At 48.0% G+C, this 25316-nt stretch overlaps 10 protein-coding genes across 10 annotated transcripts; 4 read left to right on the top strand and 6 right to left on the bottom strand.

The window, feature by feature from the left end:
- Positions 1-846: 846 nt before the first annotated feature.
- MYCFIDRAFT_199696 (uncharacterized protein) lies at positions 847-1620 on the bottom strand (the record flags this gene model as incomplete). The annotated part of the gene is made up of 1 exon (XM_007932675.1): positions 847-1620. The coding sequence occupies one exon, from the start codon at positions 1618-1620 to the stop codon at positions 847-849; it is 774 nt and encodes a 257-aa protein (XP_007930866.1).
- A 3993-nt stretch (positions 1621-5613) lies between these two features.
- MYCFIDRAFT_212401 (uncharacterized protein) lies at positions 5614-6508 on the bottom strand. Its single transcript, XM_007932674.1, has one exon. It carries the CDS (start codon positions 6483-6485, stop codon positions 5664-5666), a length of 822 nt encoding a protein of 273 aa, XP_007930865.1. The 5' UTR covers positions 6486-6508; the 3' UTR covers positions 5614-5663.
- A 498-nt stretch (positions 6509-7006) lies between these two features.
- On the bottom strand, positions 7007-7573 carry MYCFIDRAFT_199694 (uncharacterized protein; the record flags this gene model as incomplete). The annotated part of the gene is made up of 1 exon (XM_007932673.1): positions 7007-7573. One exon carries the CDS (start codon positions 7571-7573, stop codon positions 7007-7009), a length of 567 nt encoding a protein of 188 aa, XP_007930864.1.
- A 1827-nt stretch (positions 7574-9400) lies between these two features.
- On the bottom strand, positions 9401-10600 carry MYCFIDRAFT_36833 (uncharacterized protein; the record flags this gene model as incomplete). Its single annotated transcript, XM_007932312.1, has 1 exon — positions 9401-10600. The coding sequence occupies one exon, from the start codon at positions 10598-10600 to the stop codon at positions 9401-9403; it is 1200 nt and encodes a 399-aa protein (XP_007930503.1).
- A 135-nt stretch (positions 10601-10735) lies between these two features.
- MYCFIDRAFT_51719 (uncharacterized protein) lies at positions 10736-11472 on the top strand. The gene is made up of 4 exons (XM_007932390.1): positions 10736-10819; positions 10874-11101; positions 11168-11226; positions 11280-11472. Exons 1-4 carry the CDS (start codon positions 10817-10819, stop codon positions 11302-11304), a joined length of 315 nt encoding a protein of 104 aa, XP_007930581.1. The 5' UTR covers positions 10736-10816; the 3' UTR covers positions 11305-11472.
- Positions 11473-12431: 959 nt separating this feature from the next.
- Positions 12432-13331, bottom strand: MYCFIDRAFT_80909 (uncharacterized protein; the record flags this gene model as incomplete). Its single annotated transcript, XM_007932672.1, has 1 exon — positions 12432-13331. One exon carries the CDS (start codon positions 13329-13331, stop codon positions 12432-12434), a length of 900 nt encoding a protein of 299 aa, XP_007930863.1.
- A 312-nt stretch (positions 13332-13643) lies between these two features.
- Positions 13644-14663, bottom strand: MYCFIDRAFT_80908 (uncharacterized protein; the record flags this gene model as incomplete). The annotated part of the gene is made up of 3 exons (XM_007932671.1): positions 13644-14171; positions 14229-14240; positions 14295-14663. The coding sequence occupies 3 exons, from the start codon at positions 14661-14663 to the stop codon at positions 13644-13646; spliced, it is 909 nt and encodes a 302-aa protein (XP_007930862.1).
- Positions 14664-15864: 1201 nt separating this feature from the next.
- Positions 15865-16902, top strand: MYCFIDRAFT_80907 (uncharacterized protein; the record flags this gene model as incomplete). Its single annotated transcript, XM_007932670.1, has 1 exon — positions 15865-16902. One exon carries the CDS (start codon positions 15865-15867, stop codon positions 16900-16902), a length of 1038 nt encoding a protein of 345 aa, XP_007930861.1.
- A 732-nt stretch (positions 16903-17634) lies between these two features.
- MYCFIDRAFT_157284 (uncharacterized protein) lies at positions 17635-19882 on the top strand. Its single transcript, XM_007932669.1, has 3 exons — positions 17635-17714; positions 17912-18502; positions 18559-19882. The coding sequence occupies exons 1-3, from the start codon at positions 17658-17660 to the stop codon at positions 19582-19584; spliced, it is 1674 nt and encodes a 557-aa protein (XP_007930860.1). The 5' UTR covers positions 17635-17657; the 3' UTR covers positions 19585-19882.
- A 1103-nt stretch (positions 19883-20985) lies between these two features.
- MYCFIDRAFT_37230 (uncharacterized protein) lies at positions 20986-21177 on the top strand (the record flags this gene model as incomplete). The annotated part of the gene is made up of 1 exon (XM_007932336.1): positions 20986-21177. A coding segment is annotated over one exon (192 nt), but the record flags the coding sequence as incomplete, so codon positions are not given.
- Positions 21178-25316: the final 4139 nt, after the last annotated feature.

Below are 25316 nucleotides of genomic sequence, written 5' to 3'. Positions count from 1 at the left end.
ACGCCGCCCGATATCGACTCGACGTACTACTAGATTAAGAGCGATACTATAATAATTACTAGTAACGTATTCCTTCGAGCTATCTTCTATAGATATAGACCTATCTTTTTATCGTCTATACTATGCCTTTCCTTATTACGGTCTCGCGGTATCTCGTAGGGCTAAGAAATAGGCGATATATTACTAACGAAGGCGTAGGATCGAGTTTGCGAGATAATACCTATTCTTATCTACTATACTATATTTAGGTATAGAAGCGAGGGTTTAATAAGTATCTACTTTATTAGGTTCAAGAGACGATATCTAGGCACGATAACACTAGCTCGATAACGACGACAACCGAACAAACCGGCGATGTCGTAGAATACAGTGATATCTATATAAAGTGGAGCCACGACAACAGGACGACCGAACGGGACCCCCAGTGGGCCTGGCAGGGTCTGGCGACTCCACGTCTGGAGCTGGAGCTGGCGCTGGCGCTGGCGCTGGAGCTGGCAGCGCACTTGGTCGGTGTTCTGCTGCACGCCTTCCAACTTCCAAGCAGCTCTCGTACATAAGGAAGCTGTAAGCCGAGCCTCTCTTTGTTCGCATTTTCCCTGCTCCACCTCCACCTGTCCCCTCCACAATACAATACATCGGTCCTCTCCCACTCCGCCCGCCGTCCTCTGCACCTGCCATCAATCTCATCGTCTCCATCCAACACAGACAGCTACACGTACCACCACCGCCACCGCTACCCCGCCCTCGATTTCCGGCCAGCCAAGATGCAGAACATTAGAGCCAAGATCAAGAGGAAGTTGTCAATGCATGACAAGAACCGTATATACCATCGTGCCAGCCACACCGCTACGTCACGCTGACAGTAGGAACATAGCAAACATCGACGATGTCGAGGATGCAAGCGATGTAGATGAGGAGACATACGGAAACATCTCCAAGGACATTGACAGAGCCGAGCGGGATGGTCATGATCAGGGCAAGCCAGGCAGCTTCCTCAACAAGCTGATTCTTAGGCGAGTCTCGCTCTGATACAGTATGCATACGCTCTGCTGACCCAGCGCAGTGGGAATAAGAAGACCGAGGAGCAGCTGGCGAGAGAGTCGCAGCTCTCAGCCGAGAACAAGAGGTGATTGTGAGAGCTGCAAACGCCAACAGCATTGGGATAGAATCAGGGTACGCAAGGTACGCAAGTCGGTAACGCAAATACAACAGAAGGAAAGACTGCATAAGCACAAGTTGAAATTCCTTGCCCAAGAAGTTGTACAGCGGGCCACCTTTACCTCTCATTGTGGTTGGGTGTTCATCATCGCACCGATTTGGAGAACACATCAGCAGCAATGGGTTCATTTCGTAACCATGATGACCATGCTCGTCGGCATCCATGTTCCAGTCTGGATCATTGAGGAGCCATAGCTTCTTCTGCCGCTTTTGAGAGCCGTCGATCGTGCCCTTGAACGCCCTGTTGACACGCTGGCCGAGGAAAAGAGCGCGCAAATCGTCACTTGCGACCAGGATCGCCTCTAGCAGCTCGACAGTGTTGATGACTTGGTGGCAGGCTGCGAAGTTCTTCCCCTGCATGGTCGTGGATGGTTGATTTCGGGTGCTCGCTTTCGTAGCCATCTTGGATATCTGAACGACTCGAGTAAGCTTTGGTGCTTAAGGAGATGGAGAACCTGCAGAGAATGGACTAGCCCTGTACCTACTAACCCCGCGCCGCGGGCAAGACGATTCGATGTGCAACAATGCTGATGAAGAATGTATGAAGTTGATATCGCGCTGATGGCCGCCGTCGGAGACTGTTGCAAAACGGTCATGCATGTGATGAGTCGAAAAAGCTTGGCAATTCACATTGTGAGGCCCTGTCTACTTGCCCTCGTTTATAGCATAATCTGACCGCAGATTATAATACCTCTTCTGATAACCTACACTGTCTTATGAGACAACGGTTATTGAATTGTAGATTATCGCTGTGCTCGTAATCTCGCTGAGATTATGCTATATATAGTATAATTAGCATAACTAGGTCTCGAGGAGCTTTTAAGCCTATCCGTGCGCCCTATAGACTTCCGCGCCGCAGTATCCACCTCTTTCCACGTCTTGTTTGAAGCTACGAATATAGCGGTATAGCGCTCGAGGAGGTATACGGCGGAAGGTACGGCGGAGGTATAAAAAGCGGCGCGATAGATCGATTATTAGCGGTAGTGTTGTCGGTTAGCGCTATTGCTAGCACTATACCGTTATTGCTCGAAGAACTACCTAAATTGCGACGCCGTGCGATATATCGACTAATAGGGCGGCGGTCGGTTTAAATAGACCGTAATAAGATAGAAAGTAAGGCATTTCGAGTACTATATAGTCCGCCGAGGTACTGCTACGAGCGTACGAGACTAAGGCAACCGGTGTTACGCGCGTTAATTAATAAGCTAAGGAAGTATAGATTAGAAGGCAAGAGTAAGAGGTATAGGTACTTACTAGAGGCACGAGTTATCCTCTTCCTCGTTATAGTAGGCTATAACAGGAGTCTTAGCAACCTTGCTAATAACTTTAGTATAGTAAGAGAGACTCTAAGAAGGATAATCTATACCGTCTCGCGCTGCTTCTATCGGATAGCGAAGGACTAGATTAAATTGCCGTAGAAGGACGATAAACCGCTATAGTCTAAGGGTACCGATAGTAGCAAATTCTAGCTATATTTTAAAGGCGTTATAGGCGCTATCGACGGCACCTTATTAATAGCTAGTCTACCGAAGATTGATAGTAATCTATAGCGTTATCGGAAGGGCTATATTACGTAGAATGTAATAGCCGCCTATAACTTATCTTTACGCTTCCTATATATAATGCCTAGATATAAAGGGTTAGCGACAGACGGTACTATATTAAGGAAGGCTTATTAGTTAGGCTTCGACGTACTAGATAGCTACTTCTATCTTGCTAATAGTAGTTATTCCTTTAAGGATCTAAGGCTCCTCGTACTATATTAGAAGACACGATATTACCTCCGTAAGCAGGGCGAGGCAGAAGAACGACTATCTAATTATCGAGAGATTTATAACCTCCGCTACGCTTAGCTTCGTAACTATATCGAGAGAGTGTTTAGTGTTATAAATAGGCGGTTTAAGGTTATTAGCGAGGGACTAACTAGATAGCCGATTGCCTAACAAAGTCGCTTTGTTATCGCCTATTATATTATCTATAACTTTATCCTATCCGATAGTCGACAACCGCTGTCTTTAGAACTAGGCCTTCTTCTAACCGACGCTAAATTAAATGCCGCTCGAGACGCTAATACTACGGCGGAGGTTTATATCGATAATAGGCGCTACGCCGCCGACGATATTAAGGACGAGAGTTACGCGGATTATCGTAATAGAATAGCGAAGTAGATGTTTGCTAAATACGACGACGATCAGTTAAGAACTAGACTCAATATAAGGGCTTAAAAGCAAGAGGTACTACTCGGAGTGCGGCGAAGGATATAATAGGGTATAGTTAATGTTTATAGAATGCAAAGGCAATAGGTAGCGTTCGGTTTTTAGTAAGGAACTTAGTATAGATTCGAATTTGATGCTTAAACTATACATGTTCTAGACATTACCGTCGCCTGTTCCGCGCCTACTCCGTCCTCTCGTCGAAATTCTCGTACGCTAAATAGCGGGGTCTTAGCAGGCTTTTTACGATATTAGGATTCGAGTTAATAGGATATAGCTTTTTTGCATATAATAGCACCCTATACGTAACTACTATTTGTTAGTAAAAATTAACAACACCTCTACACAAATTAATAGTATAGACGTTAGCGTGCATTTACACTAAAATTCTGTACCTAATCCACGAATTCTTATATCCAATTGCATTAAATACATACTTCTTCCGCTATTTCTAACTATTCTTATTAATAACAACCTATTGTCTATATCCTAATAGTACGTATCTACCTTCTATCTGCTGTAGGTATGTATTCTGTCGGATATTGGACTTAATGTCTATTAATACGGACAGGAAGTACTCCTCAAATTGGTCCTAGTTTATACTCGAAGCGACCTTATAGTAGTTAAACTCCCTATTCTTCTTTGCGACCTCGCGTACTAATAATATATAATTAGCCGACGGTATGTCTATATTCTTGAACGTCTTCTTATCTAGTAGGCGCTTTGTAACGTTACTAACGATTAAACTAGCCTTCGCAGTAGCTAGCGTATTAGCCCGTTGCTCGTCCGCTAGTTTCTTCGCTAAAGCACGCTCTTCCTTGCTATCCTTTACGACCTTAGCAACTATTAATACTATAGGCTTAAACGCCTTCTATAGCGACTTTACAATAGTTAGATTCTTCTTAGTAGTCTCCTCGGCCTTCTTATAGACACGATTAGCCTCCTTCTACATCTTCTTTTAATGCTTTTCCGCCGCCTTCGCAGCCCGCAATACTATTAATTGCTCTTCTGTAAAGGGCGTAGAAGCTACGCCTTCTACGGTAACCTCGACCTCGGATTCCTTCTTACTACTTCTACCTTTACCTCCTTCCTTATCGCTCTCGCCGAGCGCGTCGTTAGATACTACATTCTCGCCTATAGCTACCTCCGAGCCGATTAACTCGTCTATAATATTAAAATGCTCTAGCAATTCGTCGCGGAAGGGGGTATACCTTAGATTCTTATCGAAGTAAGCGTCTTCTACGTCCGACTCGGCAGTTAGAGGTATACTATTCTAGCCGCTTATATGCTTCAAGTAAGCAATCTATACACTCTAGTCCTTCTTAACTAATAACTACTTATTCTTTAGGTAGTTAGCGGTGCGCTTAGTGCTATATTTCCTGTTTATTAACGTTGCTAGGTCTCGAAGGTCGCCTAACTAGAAGTTATTAGCATTAGTGCTACGGCTAATCTTCTTAAACTCGTTCAACTAATCGAGGAAGTATTCGGTCTATTCTTAAGTCTACTATTGTAGCGCCTTACGTTGCCTATCCTTATTAATTAGTGTTATAGTCGCCGTACGCTTCTAAGTCGCCTTTACCTTTGCCTTTAAAGAAGAAGGCGTATTTAATAAAGCCTAAGAGGGCTAAGATTCGCTCGATTGAGAGACTATAGTGTCTAGTATTCGAATAGCTTTAAACTAAGAGACTAACTGCTCGACTAACTACCTATTTGTATAGTAACTACACTATAACCTACCCTTACCGAAGCACTCGTCCTCCCCGCCCTTCGCCCGCCGATTTCCTCGTTACTATACCGCCTATATTATCAATGATTATACATACTACTAGAAGCTATATAGTCTACTGCAAAGAGGTAGAAATGTAGCTGCCGAGCCGCAGGCCGCGGAGGCTTATTATGTGGGTCTTAACACCTAGCACTGTCTACTAAATAACCGATTATGAGGCGCCATAATCTGAGCGGATTATGAGGTTATAATAATCTCTCAGATTATGCTATAAACGAGGGCAAGTAGACAGGGCCTGAAGTTCTTCACCTTTCCACCCACAACAGCCACGCACTCTCTCATCAACAAGCCAGCCAGCCAGCCAGCCAGCCAGCAGACCGGACCGGACCATTCGCCGCTTGGCACTATTGTGAATGACGCTAACAACTTGAAAGGAACTGTTGACCTGAAAGCCATGTGCGAAAAGTCTCCTGTATGACACTATACTACAAGTCGCTGCGATATATTTACATCAAAGCAGCAATGCCAACAAGTCCTGCCCCAACTAGACTTCCCACACCAGTAATCATGGCCGCACCCGCCGAACTGCTAGAAGTTCCCGAAGCAGTTGACCCGGTTGGCATGTACGGATCTCCAGAAGTAACAGCAGTACCATCACCATCGGGGTAGCTATTACCAGCAGTCTCGTTGAAGTCGCCAGGCACACTAGTCTGATTCGAAACATAAAAGAAGTTGGCAGCAGCCGGATTGCCGAGTTGCGTATCATTGATGAAGTTCGTGAGATTGAAGCGCGAGCGGTTGCTGTTGCTGAGACCAGACCATTGTTCTGGGATTTTGAAATTCATTGGTTGCTGGAATGCGTAGAGGATGTAGCGGTGCGCGCTTGAGTTTGTTGGAGGCGAAGGACGTAGGTATTCTACGATGGGCGCGGAAGTGTTCTCCAATGGTCGTCCGACTGTGGAGAGCGGGAGAGTGGCTGGGTTGTTGTCGGACTGTGTGAAGTTTCCTTGCATCCAGTGAAGAATGAATCGATTGTTGGGCATCTCTGGATAAGAAGCATCTGGGTCGACCATAAGGACCAAGTATTCGCCGGAGTAGTTGGCCAGGGATTGGAATGCTGAGGTGTTGACGCTCAGCGTTGGGACGTTCTCTGGGATGTTGATGCCGAAGAGTGCTCCTTCTGTGACCGGAACTGTTCCATTTGTGGTGGTGAAGACTGCTGTGAGAGCCGTATCATTTGGCGCCTCTGGGAAGCCAAAGTCAGGTGGAGGAATAGCCAATGCCGGCGCAACGGCCAGAGCGAGAGTGGTTGCAGTGCTTGTCTTCATGTTGCTTATTATTGTTGGACACTTGAGGCATGGGAAGCATGGCCCCTGGCATTCCTCTCGTATATTGACATGCTGCCGATGATCAGCGGTATATCTCTACGTCACCTCGGCTTCGCGTTTCCGTCTTGTCTTGCCCTGTGTTCCCGTCTCATGCGGGCCACGTTTGCGGCGCCATCTTGCCATACATTGCACGACCATGACAGGTCAGCTGTGAGCCACAAACCTTTTACCAATGCTAGGCGGCATGCAAGGCCACTATGGCATTGGCGAGAAGCAAAGATGCGTGCGAGCAACGGATACAGGCCGCTGACGACATGGCCACCGCGCAGTTCTTCTGCAAAGGAAGTATCTCGGACTCATATTTCTCTGCACGCAGAGCAAAAGCGGTGAAGAGATGACATGCACGCTGTGAGGGAGATGAGCTGCTCGTGCTTCAGCAGATGCAGATGGAAAGACAAGCAGAATGCCATTCCTTCATTCTACCCAACGCGATGCATCACGCATCTACAAAACTCCCCAAGTCAACTCACATCAACCTCCTCAACCTTCCTCACAAACTCCATCCTCCCTTTCTCACCCAAGGACTGCACAGCAACGGCGCTCTCCTCCATTTCAATCCCGAGCACATCCAGACCCTTCCGAAACTGTCTCAAACTGCACTCCGCCTGACTCTGGTTCTGCCAGATGTACGATTCTCTGGCGTCTTTGACCATGCCAGCTTGTCGAGCGCCCAAGATGCGTAAGAAGTCGTAAAGCTCTCCGTGGAAGTTGAAGTGGAAGGTCGTGGATGAGAGCCAGATACTGATCGCTTCTTTTCGGATTTGTTGACAGGTTTCGAGGATGGATGGGAATTGGATGTGCTTTGCAGTTTGCTCTCGAGCTAGGCTGATGTGGTCGAGTGCGATGCTGGTGTAGTCGCCCAGGACATATTCGTAAATGCGATTACGGATCTCGCCTGGTAGGGTCAGGAGCCGGCAGCCTTCTTGGTCGCGCAGATCTTCGTTACGAGTGACTTCTTCAATCCCGACTTCCTGGACGCGAGCTGATTGGCTCAGGTGCGTATGGCCCTCGTGTAGATGAATGTGCATGTGGGCATTAATGTGAGCTTGGAATCTGGCATTGCAGCTTGGACACATGTGAGCTTGACGATGCAGGACATGGGAAAATGAGGTGGCCATGGCTAGACGACGCTGATCCATCTGCATTACTTCAGAGGTAGCGACTGAAGTTCTCTTTCACGAAACGTGGGCATGCTTGTCCCTATGATGTGGTGTTTGACCATTCCGGTCCTCTCAAGTCGGCTCCTTCCGATGCCGACATATACCTTGATGAATGCTCGTCACAAGGCACGCCACGATCTCAAACACAACCATCTAGCTAGTAAAGCAATCAAAATGCAAAAGCTGCCGAGCATACTAGACCATCTTCCGGTGGGTCTAGAGGAGAAGATGTTTTTGCGCCGAGCCAAACATCACCGATTCTCGGATGTATGATTCGCTGAGCTTGGTCAGCAGGGGTATTTATAGGCCGTACGAATGACTTACACATACTGTTCCGAAGGAGGAACCAGGCAGGACGAGTGGATGTTGTGAGAGTTGAGGTTAGAAGAAAGCAGCAACGTTGAGTTGAAAGTTGAGAAAGCGCATGCCGCGACGCCAAGCCACGCTCAAGCGTAGCCGCGAAGAACGTGCCACTCTGTGCGGAAGGCGTGAAGAGAGATAAAGGGCCTAGAGGCGTTAGAGCCTGATTGCCTTTACGAAATACTTTTCGCGCTTCAAGAAATGTCCGAGCCGGAAAAGCAGCCAAAGTGCCAACGCCGCACTCTGCTTCTGGCGGTCTGCCAAAGCAAGGTCTCCCAACTTCCAATCTTTTGCCTCTAGTCCACTCCTGGAGTGTATTTCCGTGATCAATTCCAAGTTGATCTGAATCTCGGTTCCTGAATGTTTGAGGACGGCCGTGACACTCTACTCTGTAACCACCACACCTGTAACCCCAATCGCCGTCCTCTTCAGCTCCACGCCGTTCGTCTTGAACATAGCCAAGGCTCCATTGACCTGTTGATTGATGCCCTGATGCATTATATCGTACCAGTCGTACTTCAACGAGACCTTCTCAAGAGCAGCACGCGCCTCAGGATCCAAAGAGCGCAAGAATGGTATTAGGTCGCGAGATGAGCGAGCAGTGATGTGAAAATGGCTGTAATAGATCTTGATGGCTTCTTGTCGAATCTCGTAGCATGTGCGGAGCAGAGCTGGAGGCTTGATACGCCAGCAGCTGGTAGGCGAGAAATGTGGTCTGGGTGCGTTGGCGGTACCGTTTGGAAACATTGCGTAACGGTAAATGCGTACCCGAATCGCCTCCGGCAACTCTAGCAGCGCGGATGGAGTGAATATCCTTTCCACTGTAGCCATCACCGGTCTGCTCTCAAGGTCGACATCCTCTGGGTCTTGGCCGACGGCATGTCCATCTTCCTTAGTCGCTGCATCAGGACTTGGCTGTTGAGATGCACCTACCGTCGAAGTCGAAGGTGTCACCGGCGATGGTGCTACGGTTCCGCGGTCGTCGCTGGAGTCATTGGAAGACATGTCTTGGTCAGATGGTGCAGGTGAAGATGATGGAATTGCAGCGAGTTGAATGTCCGATGCGATCCGTGGTTGTGACATCTCAGGATTGACAATTGCTGTCACGGGGAGGTCTTCAATGGAAAGTGTGTGATATGTCTTGGTGTTCAAAAGAGAAGTTGATGGCCGGCCAAGAAACGCCGTTCGAAGTCTGCTGTCGCTCAAGCTCACCTGCAGCTGCTTCACTTCACGAATGCACTTAAGATGCTCGGTGAGCCACAAGCCATTGCATATAACACTTCCGGGGCTCAAAGTGAGCAGAAACCGAATGATGGCAATAGCGGATTTTGTCTATTAGCGGAGTGTTGGGACAGTCCAGATATTCAGCGCGTTATCGGCGTCCGAGTGATACTGACTTCGGTAAGATGATTCATCTTCACTGTCGCTTTCATCAGCTCGACCGGGAAGAGATTGATGCCCGGATGCCGTTGCCAGAACGGCGCCGCTCAAGTGCCAGACAGCACTGGCCACTGCTGCATTATTCACGTGAAGTTCAGCATCAGGTGGCTGGTCGTCAGAAATTTGGCCAGGGTTCGACCACACCCTTACTTGGCCGTCAGTTCCACCAGTCCAGACTTCGTAGCCAGATGCCGTATGTATAACATCCATGTAAAGTGGCTGCGGCGTATCAGCGTGCCTGCCTACCAAGTTGACCAACTTCTGTTGCGTGTTGCGAATATCGAAAACCTGAATGCGGTCGCTCTGCCTCTCGCCGACGAGCAGATACGTTCCATCAGGACTCCATTTTAGATCCGAGATGCCATTGCCGAAACCCTCCACGCTGAAAGTCGACGCCCAAGCGCCCAAGGCATCATGATCATAGAGGGCGACCTCGCGCTGTGTAGTGCCCAAAGCAAGTATGCCATCACAGCTAATACTCATTGCTGACACGAAGGCTTTGCGAGCCAATCCATGAAGTCCGCCTCGGTGAGATTTCTTCGCTGGAGTCAAACGCGTGAACTTCGTGGGTGCTTCTCCGGCTCTGCTGCAGTCGAAGACAGCCAGGGCATTTTCGCTGCCAGCCACGAAATGCTCACCGGTACGTGTGAATAGCAGACTACGAGGAGGCAGATGCGCTTCGGTCTGGGATTTGACAAGCGGGTAGCTGCCGTGTATCGTGTCATAGTGCAATGCATTCCTCAGAGTGATCGGAACATGGGCACTTCCCGTCAACACCAGAGTCGTGGCTGCATTCTGAAGGTCGAAGCCTGGATACAACGCATGATTTTGGATATTGCTGCCAGACTGCCAGGAAGCATAAGGCCGCAGCTGCTTCGGACCATCGGATTCCTCCAGGAGATCTGTTGGCAAGACAAAAGTGCGTAGGCAGTTGTCTTGGCTTCGCGTGATCACGGAGGTCCCATCGGGGCTGAAAAGCGCTTGTCGAAAGGCGCTCTGAGGCCGAGGCTTCTCATCGCCGCTCGACGAGTCGCCGTCCCGTGTTCTTGTCGTCGCGATGCACTTCGGTCGAAGTTGGTGGCCGAGAGAAGCCATGCCATGACGAGGTTCAAATGAAATGCCGGCGGCAAAATCGAGAAAGGACGGGAGTCCGTGCTGTCCGGCTTCAGGGCCGAGAACTCACGAGCTTCGAAGAGCTTCGACAAAAGTTCTACCCTCTCTCCTCTATCCATTCTGCAGCAACCGACTCTCAGACACTCCCGAAAACACGTCCACCGCACACTCCGAGCTACCGTTCAAAGCTGCATCAAAATGGTATGTCGAAATCGATGAGATTGAGCCCCGCAGAACTAATGCGACGACGACCAGACTACCGCCATCAAGTCCATCAAGGCCCTCGCACCACTCCTCGACCGCGTTCTGATCCAGCGCGTAAAGGCTGAGGCAAAGACATCCGGTGGCATCTTCCTCCCAGAGACTGCAGTGAAAGAGTTGAACGAGGCCAAGGTGCTGGCTGTCGGACCCGGTGCATTTGACAAGGACGGCAAGCGATTGCCCATGGGCGTGAAGGCGGGCGACAAAGTCCTCATTCCTCAGGTAAGGCAAAGAAAGAGTTTGATGGGTAGGTCATAATGGGAAACGGGACACTAATGTGACATACAGTTCGGTGGCAGCCCGATCAAGGTTGGCGAAGAGGAGTACTCCATCTTCCGGGACCACGAGTAAGTCATCAACAAGATGAAAAGCCTCAAGGTAAACGACTGACAAAATACAGTATTCTTGCCAAGATCAACGAGTAGACGGCCATGATACCTGGAAACGAAAATTTGTAACAATAGCATTACCCGGCGTCCGACTACAAGCGCGGTGTGGAGAGCATCGGCGGCAGTCCGAGCAACTTGTTCAATGTACTTTTTGACAATGTGTAGTAGAACCTCCATGTGAATAAATCTCTGCTCTTCGACGGCACATATGCTACTGACTCCTAATACGCACTGATCTGCCACAATAGGTCGCCCACGACAGCGCTCTAAACGAGGTCATGAAGACAGAAGCCGAGTAGCAACGGACTGCGAAAGTACTTCTGACTCGTTTCTGGTTATCGCTAGGGCCTTGTCCTGCGCTCGTCTCCGAAATCGATTTGCAATTACACATCGGAACGATACAGGCCATGTGCTTGGGAGGGAGCATTCTTATGCTGGGCGTCCCGGGTGTCTACGACTTTTACTGGCGGTTATGATTGTTCTTGGTGGCTCCGCAACCTTGGCTCCCTGGAAGCAGGTTTCCGCACGTGGAAAGCCGCACGCGGTTTCGTGGAGAAATGCTCGTCATGGCGGCGAAGCTCTGATGATGAAGAGTGGCCCTTTTTAGTACACACATAATCATGGAGGATTACCGTCCGATGCTACACCTGTAACTCTTGACACGACGGATCTCCAATACAGCTCGCTCTCAATCTGACTGCTTAGGCAATTCACTGAGAGTGCATTCGCCGCCGGATCAGAAAAGGACCTTTTCGAAGGATACTGGAAGACTCATACATGCCGTTTCTTCTGGACTGTTGACAAAGATGGACAGACTTTGTTGGCATCGGGACTCCATGGTCAGCTGCTCTTGGTCGATAAATGGAATGGTATCGTACTCGCCCAAACTTGCTCCCAACCCGATCGAGAGGACCTGAACAAATTCCACCTTGGCCTGCGTGTTTGAGAGCAACTCGTCGAAATAATCATCAAAAGAGAAAACGACCGAGCCGTCACGGTGAGATTCTACCTTGACGCGGACAGGAATAGGTTGAGATCTTAGAATTGTTATTGCGTAGAGGTCTGGCCCATCTGACTTCGAGACTTTCCATAAAGTAACGAACGGCGGAGATACCGGAGACTGAACCCAACACATGAGACTTGACCCGAGTCGCGGGAATTCTTCATCGGCGAACGTTGGCGGGCTGGTCGGGAGTCAACCGATAGGATACATACGATTCGTGGTCGACTCCCTTGCTCTCAAATACGGTTCCACTTGGCAACGTGAAGCTGACTCTGCCCTCGACAGGATGACTGAACTTTACACCATACCGAGGACCATAGGTGCTAGTAGCCTGCTGGTAACTAGGCCTGGGCTGACACTCCTGGAGCATCATACCGTTATAGCTCCGAATCTCCTGCAATCCTTCCAGGCTGTTGATGTTCTCCCAGAACTCGTTCCATGCCATCTCCGTTCGTCCTTCAGCACCCAGGACGCCACTTCCAGCCAGCCAACGTATGTCGCGATTGATTTCGACGGACTTGATCCTGTCCCAAATCGACGGCGAAAGTGACTTCTTGGTTGACCTGACGCGTCCAGGATCCATGAAGCAGAACGTCGTGCTAATGTAGAGCATATGGAAGCATTCGAGATAAAGTTGCCTACAGCTCAAAGGCAGGGCCAAGCGGCTGTTGAGTTTATACCGAGCCAGGGCTGGAATTCCGACAAGCCTCTTCTTGGGGAAGTGCCTGACCTGGCCGATTGAGACTTTGATATGATCGAAGACATAGACATAGATCATCTGTCGTATCTCGAGAGGAAGACGGGCGAGGAACGCACTCTGGGTTTGCGGTCTTGGATTAAGCTTGGTCACATCCAGGAATGCCTTCCCCCGTCGACGTTGACAGTCCCTCTTCCTCTCTGAAAGCTGGTCGTAAGTTCTCCAGTAATGCTCTTTGATTTGATCACGTGTGTAGGAAGCAATGTATTTCGGTGGAAAAACGCTGCCAAATGTGAGGAACACACAGGCTTGGACCGCGGCTCTACGCTTCTCCCCGTTGCGCTGTCCATTGCCGTCGTACATGTCTTGAGAAAGATGGAAACGAGGAGGAGAGCTGTGACTTGCACAGAAGTCTTCCTTGAATCTTTCATCGTTTTGTTAAGAGCAGGATGATGGCTCAAATGCTACTCAGCCACTGTGGATCCTTCACGAGATATTTGCCTCAGGCAACTCTGGACACGCCCGGCAAGAAGCAACGAACCTTTCATAAAAGTTCATCCAAAAGACAATCTAGCTTACTCTCTTGATTCCTCGGCATCAACAAGCAAGAGAATGAAAAAAAGCCATCAACCAAGTCGCTTGCACACTGCTGTCTTTCGCAAAGCCCATGGTCATTCAAGCAATATGTGCCATACCATGCAAGTAATCCCCCTCTCCCCAAATGTAGATACTACTGATAACCCTCCCTCGAAACATCTGCTGGTGTTGAGCAAGCATATATGCAATCGTGCGGAAATTGTAAGTCCCAAGAACAGCATAGAAGGGCTCATCAGCCTTCCTGCCCTTCCCGTTCTGACCCGGTCGTCTGAACATATGCGCATTCTTCCACCCCTGTGGTGGTGCCTCCAGGTCTGGATCGTCAGCTCGGAGCGCTTGCCAGATAATGTCGCGGGTCGGGACAGATTGAGAAGTTATGCCTCGGACGAAGACGTAGCGGAGGTGAGGACCGTGTTCTGGGTAATTGGTGACGAGGTGTTTCCAGGTCAGGAACAAGACGTCGGAAGGATGAGAGATTCCGGGTGTGTTCTCTTGAGTAGGCTTTTTGCCGCTGGCTTCGAGCATGTAGGCTGGGCTGTGTGCCGTGTACATCACCACTGCGCCCTGCGTGGGATTGAAGATGGAAGCATATTCGGCATGTGTGGCCTGCAGGATATTGAGAGTTTGGTATCAGACCTGACGAGTCTGACTGACGAAGCTTACCTGGATAGTGACCTGTTTGAGTTTTCCATTTACCTGCATCGGTACAGTCACTTCGTTCTTATGGACCATAGAAAGGCCTATACTCTTCTCCTCGTTGAACTGGATATGGCACGATCGAGACGCCTCCTCAAGTCCGCCCGTCTTTTCTTCAATGATTTCCATACGCTTCTCCGTGGCGCAAACCCAGCCCCATCTCATCAGATTCTCGTAGTCTCCAGCGCGCTGGTCTCGAGCTTTAGGGTTGATCATCATGTCCCACAGCTTCTTACCCTTCTCGACAGCGTACTGGTACGGACTGGCTTGCCGAGCATAGATCTCTGGTGGATAGGATGTACTGCTGAAGTTTTCCTTGCCGTCAAGCGTGACCAGGAAAGGTTTGCGTGTGATTGAGCCGTGCCTGATGGAACCAGGCGGTGGTGATGCCACGGCAAGCATCGTGGAGAGCATCATGCTCAATATTTGTGCAGAAATAGACTTCATCGTAGATGTTGTGTTGACACAGGTTTGACAGTCTTCGTTTGGTGTACTTGTGTATGACAGTTCAAGCCTCTTCGATTCTGAAGCTGCGTTCTGTATACCACTGCAACAAAGAAACTCGACGGAGAAGAGTAAGGGGCTTTTTTTGTACACTGCATTCTCCACGAATGTCACATTGCTGTATGACATTCTGCATCATTCGGGTGCCAGCAAAGCAATCACGAGACGTTGGAAAGGCGAGAGTAGGAGAATATCGGAGAGCGAAGAACAAAGAAGTCATGAAGCTTAGCTGAAGCATCGACCTGAGTGCGATACTCCCAGAACATCTGCCCGATATATGTCCGCTGGCGCCTTTCGCATTGTATGGAAAATCATGCAGAAAGTCCTCTCCTTCGAAAACAAAATGAATGGAGGAAGCTCGCTCAATAATTTGAATGCTTTCAATCCTCACAAACAGTGCCATGAATCGCTTCGTGTGAAACACATACTCGATAACCCTGTAATCACTTGAAACTCAGGGCTATTCATCTTCTTCTCCGATGACCCAGTGTGTTTAGTGTGTAGTTTGAATGAAATTTAACTTGGTCAAAGAATAGTGCAAGGTGTATTGTTCGGCTCCGAGTGTGCATGTGATCGGGCTTGAGTGAACTGTTTAAGGTGAATCCTGGATCTGGGGAGCTGCCAACAGCAGCAAGGCTAATGAGAGAAGCCAGGTAGAGAGGAGCCATGTTTGGTGAAGCGAGATGTGATCGGTTAGTATTGCGGTAGCTGGTTCGCTCTTGGTCAGTTCGATCCCTGACTAGACAGTTGTTGGCGGGAATGGATGAGTATAGATATTGGGGTTTGAGACATAGTGTGACAATAGTTGCTGCAGTGATTCTGCTCAGCATGTGATAACTTCCAAGAACGTGTGAAGCACCGCTCCGTTGCAGTCATTCACTCACAGCTGAAGCACGGACCACAGTTGCCATGTGAACCGTGGAGTGATTCTGTTCCCTAGCTACCCTTTATAAACCCCGCTACACCCTGTCCTTGAGCATCATCTGACCAACACTGATCGCAACGGCTCGATTGCGCACCTTTTGATCACTCAGCCATACATACCTCGAAGTCACCAAGATAAAGCAGCTGCTCCCTCAAGAACCACACGACCACGGTCATGTTCCATTTCGGCTATCCGTTCGATTACGCCGTTCCAGCGCGACGCGCCCCCTCGCGCGGCCCAACCGAACAGTCGCAGGTCCAGTCGCGTGGCCGCGCAGCAGATCAGACTACTCAAGCTCGTCCGCGCATGCCCTCGCGTAGCCGCACGAGCAACAGCTTCATGCATATTGGCTATCCGTTTGACTATGCTGTGCCAGCTCCAAACCGCCGCCCAGACACAGCAAATGAAGACAGTACTACGACACGCCTTTCTGCTTCGGCCCGCCGCTACAAGGAAATGCCACCAGATCCTGGCTATGTCGACCGATCGGTGACACAGTCGACTCGTGGTCGCAGCAAGACGCGATCTAGACCAGACAGCACGACGACGATGGCAGAAAGCTACGGCGGAGGTCACGGTCGGGCTGCTATGCAGTATCACTCGGACGATAGGAGGAGATCGAGGTCGCGCAATCGAGAGACCCGATATGGCAAAGAACCATTTCTGAACATGTTTGCGGGAGAGCATCTGGTCGAGGCAAAGACTGGTGATGGCCGTTCTCGCTCGCGTTCTCGCCTGCGTCCCCGTCCCAACCTCTACCAGGACGCCTATCCAGACTTGCTTGATGTCGCTCGTGGGCCACAATTTTTATTTCAGCACAAGGGAAACACACCAGCTGCAGACGCCACTACTTCTCGCCGCCATTCTCGGTCTCGCCAGTTGCGCGCTGCTCGGTCGCCATCGCGCTCCGTACAGGCCGACTTGCTTGCCGCATCTCGTCCTGACCTCTTCGAGCGTCAGGCTGACTTGAAGGAGGTTCGCCCGGCACAACGCAAGCGTCGCAACGCGAGCAGTCATCGTTTCGACGACGAAATGTGGCGTGCATCTCGTCCAGATCTCGTCGACAGTGTGGAAGAGGCTGAGCGTAATCGTCGCCGTTACGAGAACGACATGTTCCAGGCTGGCCGACCAGACCTGTTTCGCCAGCATGGACTCTCTCGCACGCCTGGTGGCCGTAATGTCGACTACTACCGCCCAGGTGGAGGATATTAGTGCGTCATTCCTCAGTTGTGGGAGGCACGACGGGGGTTTTTGATGATTTCTGTTGTTTTCAGCACGTGCCGAGCTTGTTTGTTTGTCTTTCAAATGCGTTCGCGATACATGGACGGCTCCTTGGATGCGATCGTCACTGCTGCCGCTGAGAATGGGAAGGAGGGACCTCTATGGTTGGGCTGCAGTGAAGCATGACGGGTATTCGGCGTTCACGGATTTTGCAGTCTGCCCTACCGCAAACGCATATCAAGCGTATGACCAATGGTGAGGGTGTCTATGTGGCTCTCGGCCTTGATGCAAGCGGCCACCGAGACAGATGAGTCAATGACAAGGTATACACAGACCTTCTTAAGAACCATCGTCGCCCCATCCTGTCCATACATATTATTGCTTCTCCGCTTCCTTCCGTGAATAGTGGCGCGACGGGCGGCGATGAGGTGCTGCGACTTGGCGAGCCAGTCAGACCAATGGTGGGATATATCAGCAGCAGTCCCGACTTCTTTCTCCGGCGCCTTTGCGTCTCCTTGCCTACAGAATTGTATGGTCGTACAGCAGCATGCGGGAAAGAAATCGGACGCGTGAAGTCGGGGACCGCCTGCAAGGTTTCGGAGGGAGCTTTGATCGCTCCGTAGACCCTGGTGATTTCGTTTGGTACGGGCGGAATAGCGAGGGAGAAGAGTCATATATCACATCGCTCTCTCCGACCGGCAGAGACAGCGGCCATTGCTCCCAAGCCTTTTCATTCCTGGTCCAGAATGCCATCTCACAGCGCATCGCAACGCTATCTCAGCACGCGAGGAGGCTCCTACGATGTACGTCTTGAACGCCTGCGGGCAGCTATGCAATGCACATATGAAAGAGCTCGGAATAGAGACGGGAGAAAAGCGTGCATTTCGCCATGACAAAACCTGTCATGTGGCACGTTGCATACAAAGCATAGTGTGAATGCTTAGCGAGCCTTCGTTCGGTTGTAGTGTGCTTCCTGCGTCCATGCTGAGAAAGTGAGCAGTTCTCCTTCGAAGATGTTGTGTTGAAAGGCCTGGCGCAAGACGGCGGACTATTCATACCAGAGGACATCCCTACCCTCCCGCCCGACTTTCTTACCAAATGGCAAGACTATTCGTTTGAAGAGCTCGCTTTCGAAATATTCACGCTCTATATTTCCCGCCAAGAGATCCCCGAAGCAGATCTCAAGGACATCATAAAACGATCGTACGAGACGTTCAGAGCGCCAGAAGTCACACCGCTCGTCACGTTGGACAAGAGCAAGAAGCTGCATTTGCTCGAGCTCTTCCACGGACCGACCTTCGCGTTCAAAGACGTTGCCTTGCAATTCGTAGGCAACTTGTTCGAGTACTTTCTCGTTCGAAGGAACCAAGGCAAGAAGGATGAGAACAGGGAACATTTGACTGTCATTGGCGCGACATCGGGAGACACTGGCTCGGCAGCTATCTATGGGCTGAGAGGCAAGCAAGATGTATCGGTCTTCATAATGTATCCCAAGGGCAAGGTCAGCCCCATACAAGAAGCCCAGATGACAACAGTCCCAGATCAGAACGTGCACAACATCGCAGTACAAGGCACGTTTGACGATTGTCAAGTGAGTAATTAGCAGCAGAGAAGTGATGCTGATGCCAACTAACGCTTGCTTCACAGGGCATACTCAAAGACTTGTTCGCCGACAAGGAGATGAACGAGAAGTTCCGCCTTGGGGCTGTCAACAGCATCAACTGGGCCAGAATTCTTGCGCAAATCACATATTACATCCATTCCTACTTTTCCCTCGTACGGCAGACGAAGGAATCAAATCCCAAGTTCCGCTTCGTTGTGCCCACGGGTAACTTCGGAGACATCCTGGCTGGATACTTCGCGACGCGCATGGGCCTTCCGACCGACAAACTTGTGATTGCGACCAACGAAAACGACATTTTGCACAGATTCTGGAAGACGGGGTCGTACGAGAAGAAGCCGAAGCATGGCGCTGAAGCTGAAGGAGGCCTAGAAGAGGATGGAGCCAAGGCCGATCCATCTGGTGTCAAAATGACCTACGCTCCTGCCATGGACATCCTGGTGTCGTCAAACTTTGAGCGACTCTTGTGGTTCCTGGCGTACCAGACTAGCAATGTCGAAGAAGTCAATAGACGCCGCATGGTTGCTGGCGAACGCGTGAAAGGCTGGCTGGAGTGGCTGAAGTCGGAGGGAGGATTCGATGTGGAGAAGGAGATTCTCGCTGCTGCCAAGAAGGAGTTCGAGAGCGAACGTGTGTCCGACAAGCAGACCATCGACACAATCAAGGACGTGTACACCTGGACCTTGCCGGAATCGAGCGCAGTCAACGGCAAGCACAAGCCGGCCACGACTGGAATGCTGCATAATGGTCATTATATTCTCGACCCGCACTCTGCCATCGGTGTTGCTGCGGCACTGCGTTCAGTCAAGGCGTCGCAGGATGCAGGCTCGAATGTGCATCACATCTCGCTCGCGACAGCTCACCCTGCCAAGTTCTCTCATGCTGTCGAGCTGGCTCTCAAGGACGTGGAAGGCTTTACATTCGAGACGGTGCTGCCAGAGCAATTCATTGGTCTCGACAAGCTTCAAAAGCGCATCACCGAATCATCAAGCGATTTCAAGGAAGTTCGGAACATCGTCATCAAGGAAGTGCAGTCAGAAAAGACACGGTAGTTCTGAGAGCAGATCAAGGGCGGCAATAGAAAAAAAGCGCAAAGAGAATACAGATGCTTCCAACTTGCAGAGGAGGATTTTTGCGTGGTCAAGAAAGCAAAGACCCGTAGACATAGACGATAATCTACGCTATCAAGGCTGGTTCGCACGTGGCGGCCAGATAGTTTTGGGGGGCGCTTCAAAGCAGACAAGTCGTGCCGGATAGCGTGGACGGCATCAGAGTCAATTTAGAGGCGTTCAAGAATTGGTGGGTGGTATCTGATGATGCTTGATGAAAATGTGATGAGATTCATGATAGACGAACGCTCTTGTCACGTTGTGGACTGAAGCACCACGAGCCCAGCAGACTCAGTGTGTAGCATTTGAACGGTACTCATTCGCATGATCTTTGTACACGAAGAATGGAATGTAGATACATAAATTCGATGCTGTGGCTCGTGCTCGGTACGTATGTATTTCACGGGACACAATGACGATCACTCGGCGAGGCTTCTGCGCTAGCAAAGTTTCTGTAGGCGCGCGTTAGGCCCTGTATACTTCTGTAGATTATCGGCTTATTTCCTATAGATTATTAGCAATAATCTACAATCTATAGCTTCTTAAATACTATATACTTCTTAATCGTACGACTATTATAGATTATAGGTTATCGTAAAGAGATTATTAGGGATACTAATTGCGGTAGTTATATACGAATAACCTACTAAACACCTCGAGAGGTGCTTTTAGCCCCTAAATAATAGACTTCTCGTCGTTTCCGTAGTAGCTCTTCTTTCTAACTATTATTATATATCTAATATAGACTCTATCTAAGTCGCCGTAGTCGTCGTTTTTATCGCTAGAGCGACCCTCGCCGCCTCGATCCCTCTCTTTTAACAAAATACGCGTAGACGGTAGTACTAGCTATCTAGTAAGACCGAGACCCTTACGGAGCCGAATAAAGGCATAAAGGAGACCTTTCGAGTACTATATAGTCCGGAGTAGGATTATTATAATATAATACGTCTTAGATAGCCGGTGCTATATAAGTTAATATAGGAGCTAAAGGAAGGCGGCGATTTGGATCTATACGGCGCGATTAAGGTTTTAGTCGAGGAGTAGGTAGTTATATTCTTAGACTTCGTAGCGTACAACCTATCTATAAGGCAGCTAAGAAAGGAATATTAGTACTCGTTTAGCACCTTTAAGTTAATTACTAAGCGAGTTAGCAAAGCGCTCTATAGGATAGTAGATAAATATATATCGTTGCTAGAGGCGGACTCGATTTACGAGAAGCTAAAAGATCCTCTATTTAAGTACTTCTTAGGCGCGCTCGGCGCCCTTAATAGTACCTATATCTACGCTCAAATACTATACTAAGAATAGAGCGCCTAGCGTTATAGGAAGAATTTTATCGCGTAGAATGTAATAGCGGCGTACGACTTCGACTATAAGTTCTTATACGCGTTTGTCGGTTACGAAGGCTCTATAAACGATAGAATAGTATTAGGTCGCGCCTTTAAGAGCGGTAGATTTAGCGTACCTAAAGGTCGATATTATCTCGCTAACGGTAGCTATTTACTACTCGATAAGCGCCTTCTAGTACTATACTAAAGAACAAGATATTATCTTCGTAAGTAGTACGCTTCTTCTCGGCGACTAGAGATAAAGGAAGAGCTATTCAACCTCCGCTACGCGTAGCTTCGTAACTATATAGAGCGGATATTTAGCATTATTAAGAAGCGCTTCGAAATCGTCGCTTAAGGTCTATACTAAGGTTATAAACTTATCGACTAGAAGCGTATCTTAATAGCCTATTTCGTACTCTATAACTTTATCCTTAGCTATAGCGGACAGCCTCTCGAGAGCGAGCCTAAGCTTACTAGAAGCAATAGTATAATTAGAAACCCCGATAGGTCCGTAAACGAGATACAAGGTAGTATTAAAAACGATATAATAATCAAGTTTCGTAATAAACTAGCGGAGGAAATGTAGTAGGACTATCTCGAGTATTTAGAGCGGAAACGGCTCGATTAGCGCCTATAGGAGTAGGGTAAAGTTCAGTTATTACCGGAGGCTATCTAGTAGGGGATATAGGAGGCGTTTTTAGTAAGGTTTTCGCTGTTTCTTCCCTTCTAGCTATAGTAACAGTATATAGACTACCTTTCTACGTCTCTATATCGATATCTCGAGGTAAGTTAACGTTATATTAGTACGGTCTTAGCGGGGTAGGGTTTAGGATATAAAGAGTTTAGAATTTGTACTTTATATAAAAGCTAGTTACGTACGATTCGTCGATATATAATAAAATACTAACAAAGTCGAATTAATTGCTAACGTAGAGTTACTATATATATAAGTGCGTATCTCTCCGACCTCCTAAACTATAAAATTAGACTCAGACTCGGATTAGCTAAATTTAACCTCTAAACTTTAGTCTATACTAACTCTTCTACAAATAACAACCTATCGCTAGCTCTATAGATACCCTAAACCGGGTAAAAGGGTAAAGGGCGACGGCTAGCTATACGTAGGTATATCTAGATACTATCCCTATAGTCGAGGTATACTATTAACCTCGTTTTAAAGCTCTACGAAGAAGGCTTCGAAGTCCGCTTGCCGTTTAGGTCGTATTATGTAAGAAGGGTTATGTTAGCAGGTAGATAGGGTAGTAGTAAATCAGTTTAGTATTCGATAGAGATCTAGGAGGAGAGGGAGGAAGGTAGGAGAGTTAGCCTAACGCCAAGCGCTAAGCCCTGCCTAAGGCATTAAGACCCTAGCTTCACTCGGCCTAGTTATATGCCAATTACGTGTAGCCTCTTTAGCCCTAACACACGCTTCCCTTCTAAAGGCCGCGCCCTCGTAGCCGGTCTTTGTTCTAGTCTCAACCCCTATTACTACTAACTTAGCAGGTCTAATAAGCCGCTTAATCCGCGCTAAATTAAACACTTAGCTACCGGATTATGTAACTATATCAAACCTTACCTTCTAATACAATATCTAACTCTAACTACGCTATCCCTATATACAACGAACTATAAAGTAATATATATCTACAAGAATTAAGGGCCTTCGACTAATTATAATACGAGCGCGTCTTCCCTACTATAATAGGTAGACGTACGAGGTATTGTAGCCCTGCCTCCGCTCTACGTAATATCGTACCGAGTTCTTTGCGTCTACTCTTAAAAGACCTAGCAATATCCGCTTCCGAGGGTTGTCCGTTCCGAGGGATTGTTCTTATTATTACGAGGGCTATTATTTACTATCGTAGTTTTACTAGCCTAAATTAGTTAGGTTTAGTAGCCTTTAAGTGTCAACCAATTATATCTTTTTAAAAAACTTAGTTCTTCTAGTTTCTATAGGTAAAGGCTATTATAAGTGCAGTAGTAGAGGTTCGCCTCGCTTAAAGGGTTAGATAGATCGAGGAGTAACCTATTGTCCGCAAGATCGACCCCGGCTAGCTTAGCTCTATAGTTTTGCCCTTAGTTAGTCTATTAGTCGCTTAATCTTTTAACTTAGTTAAAGTTCTAACTTGGCCTTAAAGTTTTAATTAAACCTTTAATAGGCTCAATCTTTTAACTTAGTTAGTGTAGTGCCTTAGGCTCGTAGTGCAGGTAAGGTTGTGCCTGCGGCATAGCGGCAATAGCAAGTAATGTTAATAATAGCGGTGCTAGCCGTCTTAGCGCTAACTTCACCTTACTTCTAATTTTCTTCTTTAACTAACAACACACCCCGCAACACCGTTACTAATATAGCCGCGCCGGCCGCGCCGTCTTCGCCGATTGCCTAGGCCTCGAGGCCCCGATAGAATAAGGGAACAAGAGGGGGACCTATAGGGCGCGTTAGTAAAGAGGTAGAGTCCCTAAAAGAGTATGCGATTGATTAATAGACGCGTCGTAGCGCGCCTAGTATAGTCTTATTGTCCTAGTTTGCCGGCCTCTAATTAGTTAGCTAATAGCACCCCGGGGGTAGCATTATTCCTAAGCCTTAGTAACATTACGAGCTTTTAGCCTTCTTCTTGTTCTTTACGCTAGTCTAATACTCGTCTAATAGCTTAGCTATATCCTTAAAGGAACCTTTAGCTTCCTACGAGTCCTATTTAGGTAAATAGCCTTGCTATCTTAATAGGTACTCCTTCTTACCTTTCCTAGTCCGGTGCTATAGGATACGTTCTATAGACTACAGCTCTTCGCTATTAGCTAAGACTTCTTCTGACTTAGTAGGCGCTTCATCGCCTTCGCGCTAGTAGTATAGTTTAAGGAGGGATACGTAGAAGGTATTATAGATAGTGTAATAGGGTAGAAGCTATAACTAATAGGCCTGTGCGAAGGAGCCCTTAACTTCTCGAATGCGGAATAGACTAATGTACCTTAGTGCTAGTTTAGGGCGTGTTTTGCTATTAGGTAATAGGTGTTTACGGATACGGAGGTTCTTCGTACTAAGTATAACTATGTCGCCTTGTTTGAAGGTTATTAGCGTATAGTGTTTATTATAGTAGGCCTTCTAATAGGCCTAGGCCTTTGCTAGTTTGTTAGCTATTATAGCGTAAATTTCTCGCATCTTTTAAACCCTCTTAATAGCCGCTAGTGTTTTAGGGGTTAGTACTTAATACGCTTCCCTTTCCTTGCGCTCGGCCTCGAGCGAGGTAAATAGATCTTGTAGTAAGGCAGCGTTCTAGCCTATTATAGCGAAATACGGTAACACCTTAGTAGATAAGTAGACACTATTGTTGTATACGAATTCGGCGGGTTGCAGGAGATTGACCTAGTTATCGGGGTTCTTATTAATATAGCTACGCAGGTACTGCTATAGCGTAGCATTCTGCCTTTCGGTCTAACTATCTGTTTGTAGATAGAATGCTATAGACAGGCGATACTTGAGTCTTAGCTATAGGCAAATCTCACTCTAATAATAAGATATAAATATCGAGCCTCGGTTAGAGACTATCCCTTTAGGGGTCCTCTAATAGGTATAGAAGATGTTGTTCTATAGCGCTTCTACTATATCAATAGTAGTCTAATCCTTCCGCGCCGGGATGTATCGAGCGCCCTTAGTAAACCGGTCTATAACGACTAGGATAGCGTTAAAGATGTCTTTGCTTCCTCTTCGCTTAGCAGGAGGAAGACCTATAATAAAATCCATTATAAGCTCTACAAATAGCTTATAAGGGATTAGCAATGAGGACAACTCGCTAAAAGGCTGATACTTTAGTGCCTTAACACGTTAATATACGGTATACGTGTTTACGTAGTCCTTTATATCCCGCTTACTATTTAGCTAGTAGTATGTACGCGATAGTAGCTCGTGCGACCTCTCTATACTATAGTAACCGGCAAGCTTACTATTATAGTGTCGCTTAAGAAGTTCTTATCGGATCGAATGTTTAGCGGGGACATAGTATCTGCCCTTAAACTTTAAATAACCTTTGTTATCGATCGACTAATTGTTACTCTTACTAGATCGAGTCTTTCGCCTACTTATAAGCCTATCGATACGTTTAGTAGCAAAGGCGTCCCTCTACTAAGTACGTAATAGCTTATCTATAAACGATTAACCATCCCTATTTGTAAGGTTATTTAATAGCACCCTCGCTATTAAACGAGGTACGCATTATATATATCTAATAGCACTAGCAGCCGGATTAACTGCATTAGTGCTTTAATCGCTGTTACTATATATAGCGATATCGACTAGGGAGTTATTATAACTTCTCCTATCTGTGTCCTTAGCTCTTGCCTTAATACGTACTA

This window comes from Pseudocercospora fijiensis (genome assembly GCF_000340215.1).
Source record: "Pseudocercospora fijiensis CIRAD86 unplaced genomic scaffold MYCFIscaffold_9, whole genome shotgun sequence".
Lineage (NCBI taxonomy): Eukaryota > Fungi > Ascomycota > Dothideomycetes > Mycosphaerellales > Mycosphaerellaceae > Pseudocercospora > Pseudocercospora fijiensis.
Note: the sequence above shows the minus strand (reverse complement) of the source record. Positions and strands in the feature narration are given on the sequence as shown.

Excerpts from the sequence above, each read along its gene's own strand:
- MYCFIDRAFT_157284 (XM_007932669.1), top strand. The coding sequence starts at position 17,658 with ATGCCATCTCACAGCGCATCGCAACGCTATCTCAGCACGCGAGGAGGC. Across the intron at positions 17,715-17,911 it reads CGCGAGGAGGCTCCTACGAT|TTCTCCTTCGAAGATGTTGT; the intron begins GTACGTCTTGAA and ends GAAAGTGAGCAG. Across the intron at positions 18,503-18,558 it reads GCACGTTTGACGATTGTCAA|GGCATACTCAAAGACTTGTT; the intron begins GTGAGTAATTAG and ends CTTGCTTCACAG.
- MYCFIDRAFT_51719 (XM_007932390.1), top strand. Across the intron at positions 11,102-11,167 it reads ACAAAGTCCTCATTCCTCAG|TTCGGTGGCAGCCCGATCAA; the intron begins GTAAGGCAAAGA and ends TGTGACATACAG. Across the intron at positions 11,227-11,279 it reads TCCATCTTCCGGGACCACGA|TATTCTTGCCAAGATCAACG; the intron begins GTAAGTCATCAA and ends GACAAAATACAG.
- MYCFIDRAFT_212401 (XM_007932674.1), bottom strand. The coding sequence starts at position 6,485 with ATGAAGACAAGCACTGCAACCACTCTCGCTCTGGCCGTTGCGCCGGCA.